The 15,500-nt window shown below is 47.9% G+C and overlaps 1 protein-coding gene and 1 pseudogene across 2 annotated transcripts; one reads left to right on the top strand and one right to left on the bottom strand.

Annotated features, from left to right (window-relative positions):
• Positions 1-5,297: 5,297 nt before the first annotated feature.
• LOC110301285 lies at positions 5,298-5,783 on the bottom strand (annotated as a pseudogene). The gene has a single exon (XR_002378700.1). The product of XR_002378700.1 is annotated as a 60S ribosomal protein L28 pseudogene (transcript).
• Positions 5,784-7,766: 1,983 nt separating this feature from the next.
• Positions 7,767-14,323, top strand: LOC110301271 (cytochrome P450 1A2). The gene is made up of 7 exons (XM_021171666.2): positions 7,767-7,869; positions 8,919-9,754; positions 10,329-10,446; positions 11,132-11,221; positions 11,499-11,622; positions 12,396-12,482; positions 13,969-14,323. Exons 2-7 carry the CDS (start codon positions 8,927-8,929, stop codon positions 14,261-14,263), a joined length of 1,542 nt encoding a protein of 513 aa, XP_021027325.1. The 5' UTR covers positions 7,767-7,869; positions 8,919-8,926; the 3' UTR covers positions 14,264-14,323.
• The last annotated feature ends 1,177 nt before the right edge of the window (positions 14,324-15,500 follow it).

Genomic DNA, 15,500 nt, shown 5'->3' with positions numbered 1-15,500 from the left:
AGGGCCAGGGGGACATGCAGGGGATTCTGGGGTCTGGCGACATTCTACCTTCTGACCTAGAAGTCACCAGTTCAGGTTGTCAGGTTTGTAAAGATGCACTGAAGCCAGGCATTAGAGCTATGTGCCTATAATTCCAGTATTCATGGGCCCTAGGCAGGAGGCTCTTGCGTTCTAGGCTAGCCTGGACTAGATTGTAGAGAGCAAAGTAAGCCCCGAGTGAGTAAAGTCCTGAGTGAATGTGTGATATCGACGTGGTGCAGCCGTGCTGAGCACCCCAGAGCCTCAGGCCCATGGGGAACACGGCAAAGCCTTCTCCCTTGAGCTGAGACTCAGAGGCAAAGCCTTTTCTTCTGATCTGTGTGTAGATATTGTTGGTGTGTGCAAAAAATGTCCATCACAGCTTTCTCCCTCTAGATATTTACAGTATGAAGACTCCTCCCCTACAGAAACTACTACTACTGAGATTAGCTAAACCTGTCTCCTTGATCTAGCTGTGTACCATAAACTCCACCTCCTTGTTTATCTCTACATGATAACCCCACGTCCTTGTTCAGCTACTGCAAAATCCCACCTCTCCATTCAACTCTATATAGTAAACGCACTGAACTCTAGGGTACTCCAGTTTCTCCATTTGAGAGCCCAACTCTCCTGTGCTTGCTCTCTCTGTGTCTCTCTCTCTGTCTCTGTCTCTCTCTCCCTCCCTCCCTCCCTTGCTTCCTCCTCTCTCTGTTTGTCTCCCCCTCCCCCACCTCCCCTGTGTGTGTGCATGTGTGTATGTGCGTGTGTGCCTGTCTGTGTGCTGTCTTCTGGCTGTCTTTTCTTCACTCCCTTGCTTCCCCAGTCATATTCAAAATCCTGGAGTTATACATGGACACTGCATTATATATAGCGAGACTGTCTCAAAGTAAAACAAAACAAAACAATTCACCGAGCTAGCTATGATATGTGCACTTTTCTTCACTGTAGAATTTTGGTTTTGAGACATACTCTCACGTAGCCCAGGCTGGTCTCTAACTCCCTATGTATCTGGACATGATCTTGAACTTCTAATCTTCCTGGATGCCCCTCCCAAGTGCTAGGCTTATAGGCATGTGTCACCATGCTCAGTTGACAAAATGCTAAGAATCAAACCAGGTCCTGGTGCATGGTGGGTAAGTTTTCTACCAACTGAGCTACATCCCTGCCCTCTTGTAGTTTACTTTTAAAAAACAAAAGCTAAACAAAAGCTATCTGTCATAGATAAGTGTCCAAATATTTATATATGCTCCCCACTTCCTGGGTGTAGCCTGTGCTCAGTGACTTCTTTCAAAGGATGCCAAACGGAAAGAGGGGAGATGACTTAAAATGGGTGAAATTACTTCTCAGCCTGTTTATTCTGGAGAGACTTGCCAGGCTCTGTTCAGCCAACCAAAGTCACAAAGACACTGCTTAGTCACATTAGAATCATTTTACCTTTCAGATCCTTTTACCAACAACCCCCCAACCACAGGCTTGTAGGAAGAAAACCCCAGACCAATTCTAGCAGAGAGATATACTGTAAACACTTGGCCCAGGCTCCTGAGAATTAACAAAATCGTCAAAACCAAGGATAGCCGGAGAAGCCTGCCACAGCCAAGAGTCTAAAGATCACCTGGAGTCCCAAAGGGGATCCTGAAACAAATAAGAACATTAAATAAAAATGAATAACATCTAGGAGCTGGACAGATGGCTCAGTGGTTAAGAGCACTGGCTGCTCTTCTAAAGGACCCTAGTTCCCCAGCCCCACCCACATCTTGGCTCATTACTGCCTATAATTCCAGTCTGAAGGGAATTTGATGCCCCCTTCTGGCCCCCCTGAGTGCTGCACCCATGTGATCCACAAACATGCATGAAGGCAAAACATTCACACATGCTTATAATAAGATAAAAATAATTTTTGTTTGTTTAACTTTGTATTGGTTCTTTATGAATTTCACATCATGCACCCCAATCCCACCCATCTCTTTGTTCCCTTGTACTCACTCTATGCCCTTCCACTTCCTCCCAAAAGAAAAAAAAATCTTGTGGAAGTTGTAGTGAGTCATTGGTCTGGTTCAAGGCCTCTGGCTTCTGCTACACTATCAGTACTGGACCTCACTGAGACTCCTCTCAGATACCCTGCTGTTGCTCTGTGTCATAGTGATTCTGCACATTTGGACCTGTAGAAGCAGTCCCTTCATGTGCTCCGGCAGTTCATAGATGAGGTAGATGTTGGTGTGGGACAACTCAAAGTCCTGGATCTGGGCCTGGGAGGTATCTGCGCTGGTCAGCCTGGCAACTCTCCTGTACCCACACCACTGGGGCAAGCGCTCCAACACTGCCCTGGCTAGCTCATCCAATGCTGCAGTCAGCAAGAGGCAGAGCCAGCTCTTCCACTCTCATGACCTCAGGGCCAACTCTCCCACCTGCCATAGGTGGTGAGGAACAAGGGCATCTCTCCCTCATCCATACCACTGGTCACTGCATGACCAATGAGTCTCAGGGCTAGATCTCCTACATTCACAACCTTGGGGCTGACTCACCCACAACTCCAAAACCAGGGTCAGCTCTACTGTGCTCCGTGGGTCCGGGGGCTGCTCTTCTGAGTACTGAATCTGGTGAGGGGCAGGGACCCCTCTCTTGCTCTCACCCTCCAGGCTAGCTCTCCTACAATACCTAGGCAAGGGATAGGGCCAGTTAGGCACAGCCCTCAGACATCAACATGGCTCTCAGTGGCAGTTGAGACCAGGGACATCCACCTGGCCTTGGGTGGTAACAGACCTTGTTACTGCAGGGCCACTGTGGCAGCACAGGCCAGGATATCACCATGGCTTGGGTGGCGTCACATCTGCTGTTCCTCACTACCCTTGAGTCTCCAGTTCTTCCTCCCTTCATTGTACACACATCCTTCTGCTTCTCTTTCTCTTCCATCTCCCCATCACTCACTTGCTCCGTGGGGCCTCTGGATATCTGGGATTGCCTCATGAGTGGTCTCAGGAGTGCTATACCCTGCCCAGGCTAACTGCCACCAGGTGGAGATTGTCTTGAGTGTGGTTGGCCTGCATGGGCCTTCGAGGCACCAGACTGGTAGTCATCTTGGACTCATGCTCTGCCCTGGTCGTGTGGCACCAGGTGAGTTGTGTAGTTTGTTGTGGTTTTTTTTTTTTTTTCAAAGCACATCTGGATGTATGAAGTAACACATACCTTTAAATGTTTTGTAAGCACATCTGTAGCTGTAGGGATATATAGTGACATACACACATTTAATCCCAGCACTGTGGAGGCAGAGACAGCAGATCTCTATGAATTGAAGGCTAGCCTGGTCTACATAGTGAATTCAGATCAGCCAAGGGTACATAGACAGATTTTGTCTCATAAAAAAATGGAGGAGAGGCATCTAAAGAGAATAAGCCATAAGCTTTACTCAATAAGAAAGAAGAAAACGGCCGGGCGTGGTGGCACGCGCCTTTAATCCCAGCACTCGGGAGGCAGAGGCAGGTGGATCTCTGAGTTCAAGGCCAGCCTGGTCTACAAAGTGACAGGACAGCCAGGGCTACAGAGAAACCCTGTCTCAAAAAACAAAAACAAAAAACAAAAAAACAAACAAAAAAAAGAAAACGAATTTGTATAAAACCTAGCCTAATTTTCAGGTTGACCCTTTTAATTGAGGGAGCTGAACCCAGTAAGACAGGAAACGGTGCTCCTTCCTTCCCAGCTGCCTTCAAACAGCTTTGTGACTGCAGAGTCTTTTTTTTTTTTTTNTTATATGTAAGTACACTGTAGCTGTCTTCAGACACTCCAGAAGAGGGCGCCAGATCTCGTTACAGATGGTTGTGAGCCACCATGTGGTTGCTGGGATTTGAACTCTGGACCTTCGGAAGAGCAGTCGGGTGCTCTTACCCACTGAGCCATCTCACCAGCCCCAGACTGCAGAGTCTTAATCCTTAACACTTGCAGAAGTTAATCCTGAAGCTTAGTGTGTGTGTGTATGTGTGTGTGTGTGTGTGTGTGTGTGTGTGTGTGTGTGTGTGTACAGAGTTTCTCTCTGTAATCCTGGAACTCCATCTGTAGACCAAGCTGGTCTTGAACTCACAGAAATCCACCTCTGCCTCCTGAGCGCCCACCACCTGGCTGCTGCCACCACCGCAACCTCTGACACCACCCAATATCTTAAAATTGTAGTTATCTATTGTGTGTGAGACAGACAGAAAGAGAGGTAGGTCAAGAGAATACACATTTGTTAAGATGTACATGTGCCAAGGCACACATGGAGATCAGAGGACATTCTTTCCACCACGTGAGTCCTGGGGATCCAACTCAGGTCATCAGGCTTGGTGCGTGCAGGCACCTTTACTCACTGAGCCATCTCAACAGTCCCAAAATGTAGGCTTTTGTTTTTAAACAGAACCAATTGAAAGAAGGTTGCAGGCATCATGAAACTTCACCCCTAAAGCACACAGCATTAATGTCCTAAGAACAAGACTATCTTCCTACATGTGGTTTCAATGAGAATGGCCCCCCATAGCTCATACACTTGAATGTTTGGTCCCCCTGTAAGTGGAACTGCTTGGGAAGAATTAGAAGGTGTGGCCTTGTTGGAGGAGATGTGGCCTTGGAGGATGTGTGTCACTGGGGGTGGGCTTTGAGGTCTCAAAACCCCATACCAGGCCCCATCTTTTTTTTTTTTTTTTTTTTTTAGATTTTATTTATTTATTATATGTGAGTACACTGTAGCTGTCTTCAGACACCCCAGAAGAGGGCGTCAGATCTCATATCAGGTGGTTGTGATGGTTGTGAGCCACCATGTGGTTGCTAGGATTTGAACTCAGGACCTTCGGAAGAGCAGTTGAGAGTTCTTACCCGCTGAGCCATCTCACCAGCCCCCAACCAGGCCCCATCTTGATCTCTCTGTCTGTGGCCTGAGGATCTGGATGCAAAGCTCTGGGCTACTGCTCCAGCACCATGCTTGTCTGCTTTCAGCTATGATGATGATGAACTAACTCTCTGAAACTGTGACCAAGCTCACAATAAATGTTTCATTTTATAAGCGTTACCTTGGTCATGGTATCTCCTTACAGAACCAGAACAGTAACTACGGTATCATGTAAGCACAACTGCATGTCACATCTGAGAAAATCGGTGTTCATTTGAGAATGTCATTTAAGCTCCATGTTCAGACCATGTCCTTGAATCACCAGTTATCTCTCCAAAAATGCCTTCAGTAGCTTTCAAAAATTGCTTTTTGTTAAAAATAGAATCCAATCAAGTTCACATATTGCATTTGGTTGTTTTTGGGGGGGGGAAGTCAGTGGACTCTTTATTGCTTCGGGGGTGCGGGGCTCAGGAGCTCTTGGTGGGGCGGGTCCGTTTCCTCTTCACCACCACAGGCTTCTGGCTTCGAAGGATGGCACTGGCCCTGCGGATGGCCGCCATACGAAGATCAGGGCGGTACTTGTTCTTTCGGATCATGTGTCTGATGCTGCTGAGGGTAGTCCGAGCATTCTTGTTGATGGTGGTCCTCACATAAGAAGTGGCAGGTTTTCGCTGACCGGATCTGCGTTTCATAACTACCACGACCCCTTTGCCATCGGCCGCCGGCTCCACTCCGATGGTCTTGCGGTGAATTAGCCCGTTGTAGCGGAAGGAGTTTCGGGCCTTCAGATTATTTGGTTCCGTGCTGTAAGTCTGCTTATTCCTCTTGATCAAGAAACTGGAGCAGTTCCGGACGACCATCCACTGCAGATGCACGGACATGGCGGCGGCTCCTCTCCCTACGGCGGCCGGAGACGAAATTTGTTTTTTTTTTTAAGGGTCTTATAATGTAGCCCTGGCTGTCCTGGAATTTACTCTGTAGACTACGCTGACCTTGAATTCATAGAAATCCAGCTGCCTTTGCCTCCCAAGTGCTGGGATTAGAGATGTGTGCCACCATACCCAACCCTGCATTAGCTTTTAATTCTTTTGTTTCTTGTTCCTGGAACCTGTCTGGTTTATTTGGATTTTTTTTTCTCCTCCAATAGTGTTGATCAGAAGAGTCCAAGCCAATTGTCATAAAGAGAAATCCATGCTACGAATATTCTTTCTTTAAAAAAAATAAATTTCTTTACTTTTATTTTATGTACATTAGTGTTTGGGGGTTTTTGTTTTTGTTTTTTGGGTTTTGTTTGTTTGTTTGTTTGTTGTTGTTCTTTTCTTTTTAATATTTTTATTATAAGTAAGTACACTGTAGCTGTCAGATGCACCAGAAGAGGGCGTCAGATCTCATATCAGGTGGTTGTGAACCACCATGTGGTTGCTAGGATTTGAACTCAGGACCTTTGGAAGAGCAGTCAGTGCTCTTACCCGCTGAGCCATCTCACCAGCCCTGTTGTTCTTTTCAAGACAGAGTTTCTCTGTGTAGCCCTGGCTGTCCTGGAACTCACTCTGTAGAGCAGGCTGTCCTTGAACTCAGAAATCTGTCTGCCTCTGCCTCCCAAGTGCTGGGTGTTTTGACTGCACATATGTCTGTGTGAGGGTGTCAGGTCCCCTGGAACGGGAATTACAGACCATTGTGAGTTGGCATGTGGGTGGTGGGAATTGAACCCTCTGGAAGAGCAGTCAGTGCTCTTTACCTTTCTCTCCGGTCCCCATGAGTTGTCTTTATTGGCTTTTAATTCCTTACCATCTTCCACAAGAGGGAGGGTGCAGAGAGAGCCTCCCTTTAGAATACAAAATTCTAAAGAAAATAAAAGTTGGGAGAGGAGTCAAGACCTAATTCAGTGGCAGAGTCCTCATCAAGTATGTTTGTGGATGTAGGTTCAGGTATGCACACACACACACACACACACACGGGTGTGGGGTGTGACGAGGTAGCTACAACATACATGTGATGGTTAATCTCCAGTGTCATCTTGATGGGATTTAGAATCACCTAGAAGATGGTCCTTGGGGCATACCTTTCCTGAAAGGTTACTGAGGAGGGAAAGCCCAGCCTGAGTGTGGGCTATACCATCCCTAGGCTGTAGTCCCTGGTTAACAACAACAACAAAAGACTCTAGTACCAGCAGTCCTCTCTGTCTCTCTGTCTCTCTCTCTCTCTCTCTNTCTCTCTCTGTCTCTCTCTGTCTCTCTGTCTGTCTCTCTCTCTCTCTCTCTCTCTCTCTCTCTCTCTCTCTCTCTCTCTCTGTGTGTGTATGTGTATGTGTGTGTATGTGTGTGTGTCTTTCCTGACTGTAGATGCCATGTGACCAGCTAACTGCAGATGCCATGTGACCAGCCACTTCACATTCCTTCTGTTGCAACTCCTCTGCCACAATGGACTATACCCCAAAAGCATGAGCCAAAATAGTCCTTCCTTCCTCCCTCCCTTTCTTCCTCCCTCCCTTCCTTCCCTTCCTTTTGTCAGGTAGATTGTTAATTCCAGAAAAGTCAGGAGTACAATGCATCTACCTATCTGCCTCCGTGGAGAGCATGAGCTGCCCTGGTTGGCCTGGGGGCTAGGCATGTCCATTCTCATGGGTGGAGAAGAGGTTATATCTGTTCATCCGCCTGATTTTTACACCCTGAACCCTGCCCTGTCTTTGAAAGAAGTGTATTCTTTCAAAGAAATATACCCTGGCCCCTAAAATGTCATATTTTTTTATCTCCATGAATATTTATCTCCATGGACCCCAAGCCACTTCTGACCCCAAGTGGAAGGTGGAGCTGAGGAGCCATGGCTTGAAGCCAAGAATTGATCCTTTCAGCTTTGTGCGGTATCCAGCTTTGATATCAAGTGACCTGAGCACCTGAGCCAGTCCAGTGTGGGTGGTGTTATAAAAGGCCCCTCATCGGAACCCAGAAGTCCTGGACTGACTCCCACAACTCTGCCAGTCTCCAGCCCCTGCCCTTCAGGTACGTCTGTGTGTCTTTCCAGATCACGAGACCTGCTTCTATTTCCTAAATGCTATTATGATGGAGAAACGGGGACCCTGTGGGAAGTGAAGGAAATCTGAGAGGTCTAAGGTTTTGCTTCTTAATTCTCAGCCCTGGACCTTTGCACCTCCGTGTGTATGTTTATATGTATGTGTGTGTATTTCTGTCTGGTCTGGTCTGTCTGTCTGAACAGCACAGCTTATGTGTGGAGCTCAGAGACAACTTTCAGGAATCAGTTCTTTCTTTCCACCACATCAATTCCAGGGATCACACTCAAGTCATCAGGCTTTCAGCAAGTGCTTTAACCCCTGAGCCATCTCACCAGCCCATTATCTTTAGTTAAACAGTGTCAACCAGGCTTTTTCTGAGGACAGTTGCCTGGAGTAAAGAGGTAGGGAAAGAATGCCCACCTGGCATTGGACAGCCCCGGACCTAAAGGTAGCCCACTTCAGCCTCTAAGTATAGAGGTAAGTGAAGACTCACTTTTGGAGGAGGTACCTCTGCTGGGTGTTGTTAGAGTGTTACAGAGAAAGGAGGATATCACAGGTCATTGATATCATCCCAGGAACAGTGGCTTCCTGTCGCTTGGGCAAGGAGGCATCTTCTATTCCTTGGGTCTGTGGAGGGCACCACCAGTGTGTTGGACCCTCTGGCAGAAAGTGGTGCAAACTCTGTTACTGTGGCTGTTGAGGAGATGCTTCTAGCATCATGGTTTTGGAGTGGTCACTTGCATCCACGCCAGTCTCAGAATTGGAAATGAGAGAGGTAGACAGAACAGCCTGGGATGGAAATCCAGACACTAAAGTTGTAAATGCAAGGCTCCTTCCCAGCCCTTGGCTTTTGGGATGGGGGGTAAGGGCAAATCCCTGAAAGAACAAGACACGCGACAGGTATATTCACTTTTCTGATGCGTGGCTGAAAGCCAAGCCCAGGATGTATGTCAACACCTACTGAATGAGTGAACGAAAGGATAAATGGAAGGCTCAGAATCCATCCCCAACCACTCCATCTTTCCATTTCCCCTGCAGTGGTACAGATGGCGTTCTCCCAGTACATCTCCTTAGCCCCGGAGCTGCTACTGGCCACTGCCATCTTCTGTTTAGTGTTCTGGGTGGTCAGAGCCACAAGGACCCAGGTTCCCAAAGGCCTGAAAAATCCACCCGGACCTTGGGGCTTGCCCTTCATTGGGCACATGCTGACCGTGGGGAAGAACCCACACCTGTCACTGACACGGCTGAGTCAGCAGTATGGGGACGTGCTGCAGATCCGCATCGGCTCCACTCCTGTGGTGGTGCTGAGCGGCCTGAACACCATCAAGCAGGCCCTGGTGAGGCAAGGAGATGACTTCAAGGGCCGGCCAGATCTCTACAGCTTCACACTTATCACTAACGGCAAGAGCATGACTTTCAACCCAGACTCTGGACCCGTGTGGGCTGCCCGCCGGCGCCTGGCCCAGGATGCCCTGAAAAGCTTCTCCATAGCCTCGGACCCGACGTCAGCATCCTCTTGCTACTTGGAGGAGCACGTGAGCAAGGAGGCTAACCATCTCATCAGCAAGCTTCAGAAGGTGATGGCAGAGGTTGGCCACTTCGAACCAGTCAACCAGGTGGTGGAATCGGTGGCTAACGTCATTGGTGCCATGTGCTTTGGGAAGAACTTCCCCCGGAAGAGCGAGGAGATGCTGAACATCGTGAATAACAGCAGGGACTTTGTGGAGAATGTCACCTCAGGGAATGCAGTGGACTTCTTCCCGATCCTGCGCTACCTGCCCAACCCGGCCCTCAAGAGGTTTAAGACCTTCAACGATAACTTTGTGCTGTTCCTGCAGAAAACAGTCCAGGAGCACTACCAAGACTTCAACAAGGTGAGACTGGGAGGCAGGCTGTAACCCACATCACCGCCAGAGAAACGCCCTCTGGAGTCCTACTCCCAGGTACTCGCCGTGTGCAGCGGCGACCTTGGGAAGCTCTGGGCCCTTAGCAACTATGACCTGAAGCCTTTCCTTCTTCCTTACAGCTCGCCTCTGGGGACTGTTCCAAGCCCCAGAAAGTGGAGGCATGTGATGGAGCCTTGGCGAGCTTTGCAATGGGGGTGGGGGTGGGGTTCACTAAGTTAAAGGCAATTTATTGTTCTGCAGGAAAATGAACCTCAACAGAGGCTACGTAAACTCCAGCTTTGTGTCACTTTCTTCCCTGTGTTCACCCTACCTCTTCCTCCTCTGAAACCTGAGCCCTGGGGTTATGGGAAAGAAGGGTCAGGGCTACATGAAATGACTACACTCTATTTAGGGCTGATGCTAGTTCAAAAATCTGAGCTCCAGCCCAGGGCCTGGAGGCCATGGCAGTTCCCAGACCCCCGGGACATATCAAATGGGATGGGCAAGGTTGGGCATTTGGCCCTGGAAGTGCCAAAGTTACCCTGAACTTATGTCCTCTTAGAACAGTATCCAAGACATCACAAGTGCCCTGTTCAAGCATAGCGAGAACTACAAAGACAATGGCGGTCTCATCCCTGAGGAGAAGATTGTCAACATTGTCAATGACATCTTTGGAGCTGGTAGGAGCCACCTTTCTGCCCCTCCATCCACCAATTGCTATTTACCCATATACAACCTCATCAACCACATCAGGTGACACACAACAGACTCCTGCCCTAAGATCAAGGTGTGACCTCACGCTGTGCCACCAACTCCTAGAAGTAACTCAACTAAGTCCCTGTCCTTTGGAGGTCTGGGTTTACCCACGGGGAAAGAGTAAGAGTTCCATAACTAGAAGTCCAGGCTTATAAGCCCAGCTGCTGACTAGAAACAAGTTGTCTATTGGGTTTTGTTTGGTTTGGTTTCTGATTTGGTTGGTTTTGACTTATTACGTTTGAGACTAGGTTTCACCTCGAAATCCCAGGCTGGCCTCAAACTTACTACAGTTCTCCTGCCTCTGACTCTGTAGTGTTGGGATTCTAGATATAAGCCATCATGTTCAGCTTTTAAGATTCTGCTGAAGACTCAGTCCTTCCCTCAGGGTAGACAGGATGGGAGCCAGAGAGAGAGAGACAGACAGACAGACAGACAGACAGACAGACAGACAGACAGAGAAACAGACAGAGACAGAGACAGAGACAGAGAAGGCTTGCTCCATTTATGCTAGTGCTTGGTAAAAACAAACAAACAAACAAACAAAAAAAACCCAAAGAGTTTTCCTTCTGTCCATTTCTCTTCCCCTTCACCCTCCCCCCTGCTGCCCAGGCTTTGACACAGTCACCACAGCCATCACCTGGAGCATTTTGCTACTTGTGACACATCCCAATGTGCAGAGGAAGATCCATGAGGAGCTGGGTACGTACTGTCCCCAACCCTAGAGTCAGAGAAGCCTTGAGGCTCTGGGTCACTTGACCCACAAATACATTAATACATGTTTATGTGCCCACGATGAGTAAGCCCTAGGCATATGGCATGCCCCACTTATCCAAATACATTGTTGGGTGGGGGGACTGTGGGGAGTCTCAGAAACGTGAGTAAACAGTACAACACAGACAGAGTGATACTAGTACAACAGGGACCCAAGTGCATGCAGCAGACAGAACATCCCATGAGGTCTGCTCGTGCTTTACAGACACGGTGGTTGGCAGGGATCGGCAACCACGGCTTTCTGACCGTCCCCAGCTGCCATATCTGGAGGCCTTCATCCTGGAGATCTACCGATACACATCCTTTGTCCCCTTCACCATCCCACACAGGTAATGACCCTGTTCTGTGCCCCTCAAATTTTCATACTTTCCTCTACCCAACTTCCCAGCTCTGGCCCCAACTCAGGATCCATCTCATTCCTGAAATGTGTCCTTAGCTCCTGATCTCAGTTTCTGGTCTGCCCCATCCAGTCCAGTCCCCCCATGGCCCCAGCTGTCACTTACTCACCTCCACTTGTATTTACTCCCTATGGACATCTTCTTCAGCCAGTCCCTCCTCACTATCCCTCACAAGGGTAATCCAGCCACCTGCCAACTTGGCTTAAACTTGACCTTCTGCCTGGAAAGACTTCTAACCAAATATCTGGCTCCCAAATTCTACTCTAGCCCAACACCAGTCCTGACTCATGTACTCTTCCATGTGAGCTCCTTTGGGCTCACAAATCCTCTGAGGATTTGTAGAACTTTCAGGCCCATGTTCCCTGATTGTAAGAGCAAACATTTAGCTCAGCTCATACTCAAATCTAGTTGCTTCTTATACAAAAGGCTGCAGATTCTTCGGGGCAAGCCCCATCCCTGATTTCTTAGGTTCAGACTGCCCCAGTGCACCTCTGAGCACAAAGACAGTCTACTAAACAAATGTCCAAGAGCAGGATCCCAAAAAAGGAAAGGCAGTTGCCCCATATTCCATGACCCTCACATATTTCCCAGTACTGGGTTTGGAGACCGTGATAGTCAGACACTGGGATGAAGTGGAGGAAGGAACAAGCCATATCTCAGCTTTTTCAAGCCCTGAGCTGGACATAGCTGTCTTCTTTCCTCAGCACAACGAGGGACACCTCACTGAATGGCTTCCACATTCCCAAGGAGCGCTGTATCTACATAAACCAGTGGCAGGTCAACCATGATGAGTGAGTACATAGCCCTCAGGGGGGAAAGGGCACACTCTGCAGTAGAAAGGTTGTCCGTCTGTCCCTTCAGAAAGTGCTTATAAAAGGAACGCCTCATTGCTAGATAGTCTATTCTAAGTGACAAAACTTAGACCCTGTTTCACAAACTTCAGTGTACAGAACTTAACTAGGTATGTGATTTGGGTGGCAAATGTCTGTAATCCAGCCTACTCAGGAGGAGACTGAGGCAGGAGAATTACAATGAGTTCAAGGCCAGTGTGAGCTTCTTGATAAGTTTTAGGCTAGTATAGGTTCCATACCTGTTGAAAGAGAGAAAGGAAGGAAGGAAGGAAGGAAGGAAGGAAGGAAGGAAGGAAGGAAGGAAGGAAGGGAGGGAGGGAGGGAGGGATGTAGAGGGAGGAAGGGAAGGAAGAAAGGAAAGAAGGAAGAAAGGAAAGGAAGGGGAAATTAACTAGGAAGTTTCCTCATGCCCTAAGGTTCCAGACTGATAGATAACAAGGATACCCCAAATGATTTATGGGAATCGTCTAATGACCTCCTTGGAAAAGTCCACTCTAAATTGTAGGTAGGAGATCCCTCCAAACCAGGACATACTGAACATGAGAACACCATCTGTATTTGTATTGTCAACTTTCAGACAGAAAAATGAGCATAGGCTGAGCGTGCAGTGAGCTCCCGTGCTGCTGGGCTAGTGGGAAGGGAAGGGAGAGAGACATGTCTTCCTTCTTTCAATAGCTCACTGGTAGTGTATGTGATATGGAAGGCCCTCACCAAAAAAAAAAAAGGGGGGGGAACTAAACGAATATTAAAACCACCGCTCTCTTGGACCATGGAAATGGTTCATTAGGTAAGGGGTGTGCTGCCACACCTAACACCCAAAGCTCAATCCCCAGGCCCCACATACGAGAAGGTGAGAAGTGACCTTTACAAGTTGTCCTCTGTCCTCTGCATGTGCACACAAGTAAATAAATAAGAAATAAGTTAAAAATTAAAAAACAATCACAATCCACTATCTTTTTTATTCTTCTGTTATATATTATATCCCAACTGCAGTTCCCCCCCCTTCCCTGTCTTTCCCCCTACCTCCCCTCTTCCACAAATTCCCCTCCCCCAAAATCTACTATTTTTAAAGTTGATCATTTTAGATTGAATTTTATTTTTTTTAAATAATCATTGGTATGGCTGGAGGTGCAGCTCTTTGGTAGAGTGCCCACCTACCATGCCCAAGGCCCTGGGTTCCATCCAAAGCACCGGGTGTGGTACCATATGCTTGAAATCCCAGCACTTGGGAGGTAGAGGCAGAAGGGTCAGAGTTTCATACAAGGTGAGCCTGGGGTTACAAATGGCATTCAAGGCCAACTTTCGGTGCATGAGACCCAGTCTCAAAACTAACACAAAAGGAACACAAAGGAAAGGAAATCAACAGAAAAGTTGGTACTTTCCCCACAGAGCCCACAAGCTCAGGTCCCATCTGTTCCTCCTGCAGGAAGCAGTGGAAAGACCCCTTTGTGTTCCGCCCAGAGCGGTTTCTTATCAATAACAACTCGGCCATCGACAAGACCCAGAGTGAGAAGGTGATGCTCTTCGGCTTGGGAAAGCGCCGGTGCATTGGGGAGATCCCAGCCAAGTGGGAAGTCTTCCTCTTCTTAGCCATCCTACTGCAGCAGCTGGAGTTCAGTGTGCCACCGGGTGTGAAGGTGGACCTGACACCCAACTATGGGCTGACCATGAAGCCCGGGACCTGTGAACACGTCCAGGCATGGCCACGCTTTTCCAAGTGAAGATTGTCGAGGCATCGGTGGGGCCGTCACCCTTGTTTCTTTTCCTTTAAAAAAAAAAAAGCCGGGCGTGGTGGCGCACGCCTTTAATCCCAGCACTCGGGAGGCAGAGGCAGGCGGATTTCTGAGTTCGAGGCCAGCCTGGTNGAGGCAGGCGGATTTCTGAGTTCGAGGCCAGCCTGGTCTACAAAATGAGTGCCAGGACAGCCAGGGCTACACAGAGAAACCCTGTCTCGAAAAAACCAAAAAAAATAAAAATAAAAAAATAACAGCTTTTTTTTTTTTGAGATACAATTCTTTCCCCATTTAATTCATCTCCAAGCAATTTTACAATAGTGTCTATCATGTTCACCCCATAACCCATACTCATTATGACTTATGATTTAAGATTCCTCCTACCCTGTCTTGCTTGCCACACCTCATGCTAATCTAGTTTTTGACTCAGTAGATTTGCCTACTCTGGCTGTTTCATATAAATCCTATGAATTATGGTCTGTGACTGGCTCTTTTCAGTTAACACGGTTCTTTCCAGGTTCATGCTGTCATGCAGGTTCATAGGCCTTGCTTTCGTGAATCCTGGGACTCAAAACAGCCCTCAAGTCTGTTTTCTCATAGTCACGGTGGCCATTTAGTTTACTGCTTTCTCCTCCTGCTGTTCTTCTAGGAGCTAAGTCTTTGGACACTTGAAAGGGACAGAGAGGAAGGAATGCAGACTGTGATAGGTAGGTAGCTCCTATGTCCTATCCTCAAGTAGAAGGTGTGACTTCTCATGGTCTTCAAATGTATTCAAGTTCACTGGACAGTGAAAATAGGGACCTGAGGAGATGACTCTGGGTAAAAGCAATTGCTGTGCAAGCATGATGACCTAAGTTCGAATCCCAAGCACCCATGTAAAACAGAGACATGGCCATACCTGCCTGCAAACCCAAAGCTATGGAGCAGAGATAAGTAGATCCCAGGAAGCTTACTAGCTAGCCTAGCCACCCAGCTAGCTCCAGAGTCAATGAGAAACCCTGTCTTAGAGGAACAAGGCAGAGAATGATAGAGGAAGAAACCTCACACGCTCCTCTGGACTCTGAATGCATGTGCATGAGTTGGGCATGCACACTCCAACATACATGTGCACATGCACACAACACAACACACCCACACACAACACATGAAGAAAAGGTAGAAATACACTTCATAGAACGGAAGATAATTGTAAACAATACCTCTGATGAGAGGTTAATGTCAAGAG

The sequence above is a fragment of the Mus caroli genome, chromosome 9 (genome assembly GCF_900094665.2).
Source record: "Mus caroli chromosome 9, CAROLI_EIJ_v1.1, whole genome shotgun sequence".
Lineage (NCBI taxonomy): Eukaryota > Metazoa > Chordata > Mammalia > Rodentia > Muridae > Mus > Mus caroli.
Note: the sequence above shows the minus strand (reverse complement) of the source record. Positions and strands in the feature narration are given on the sequence as shown.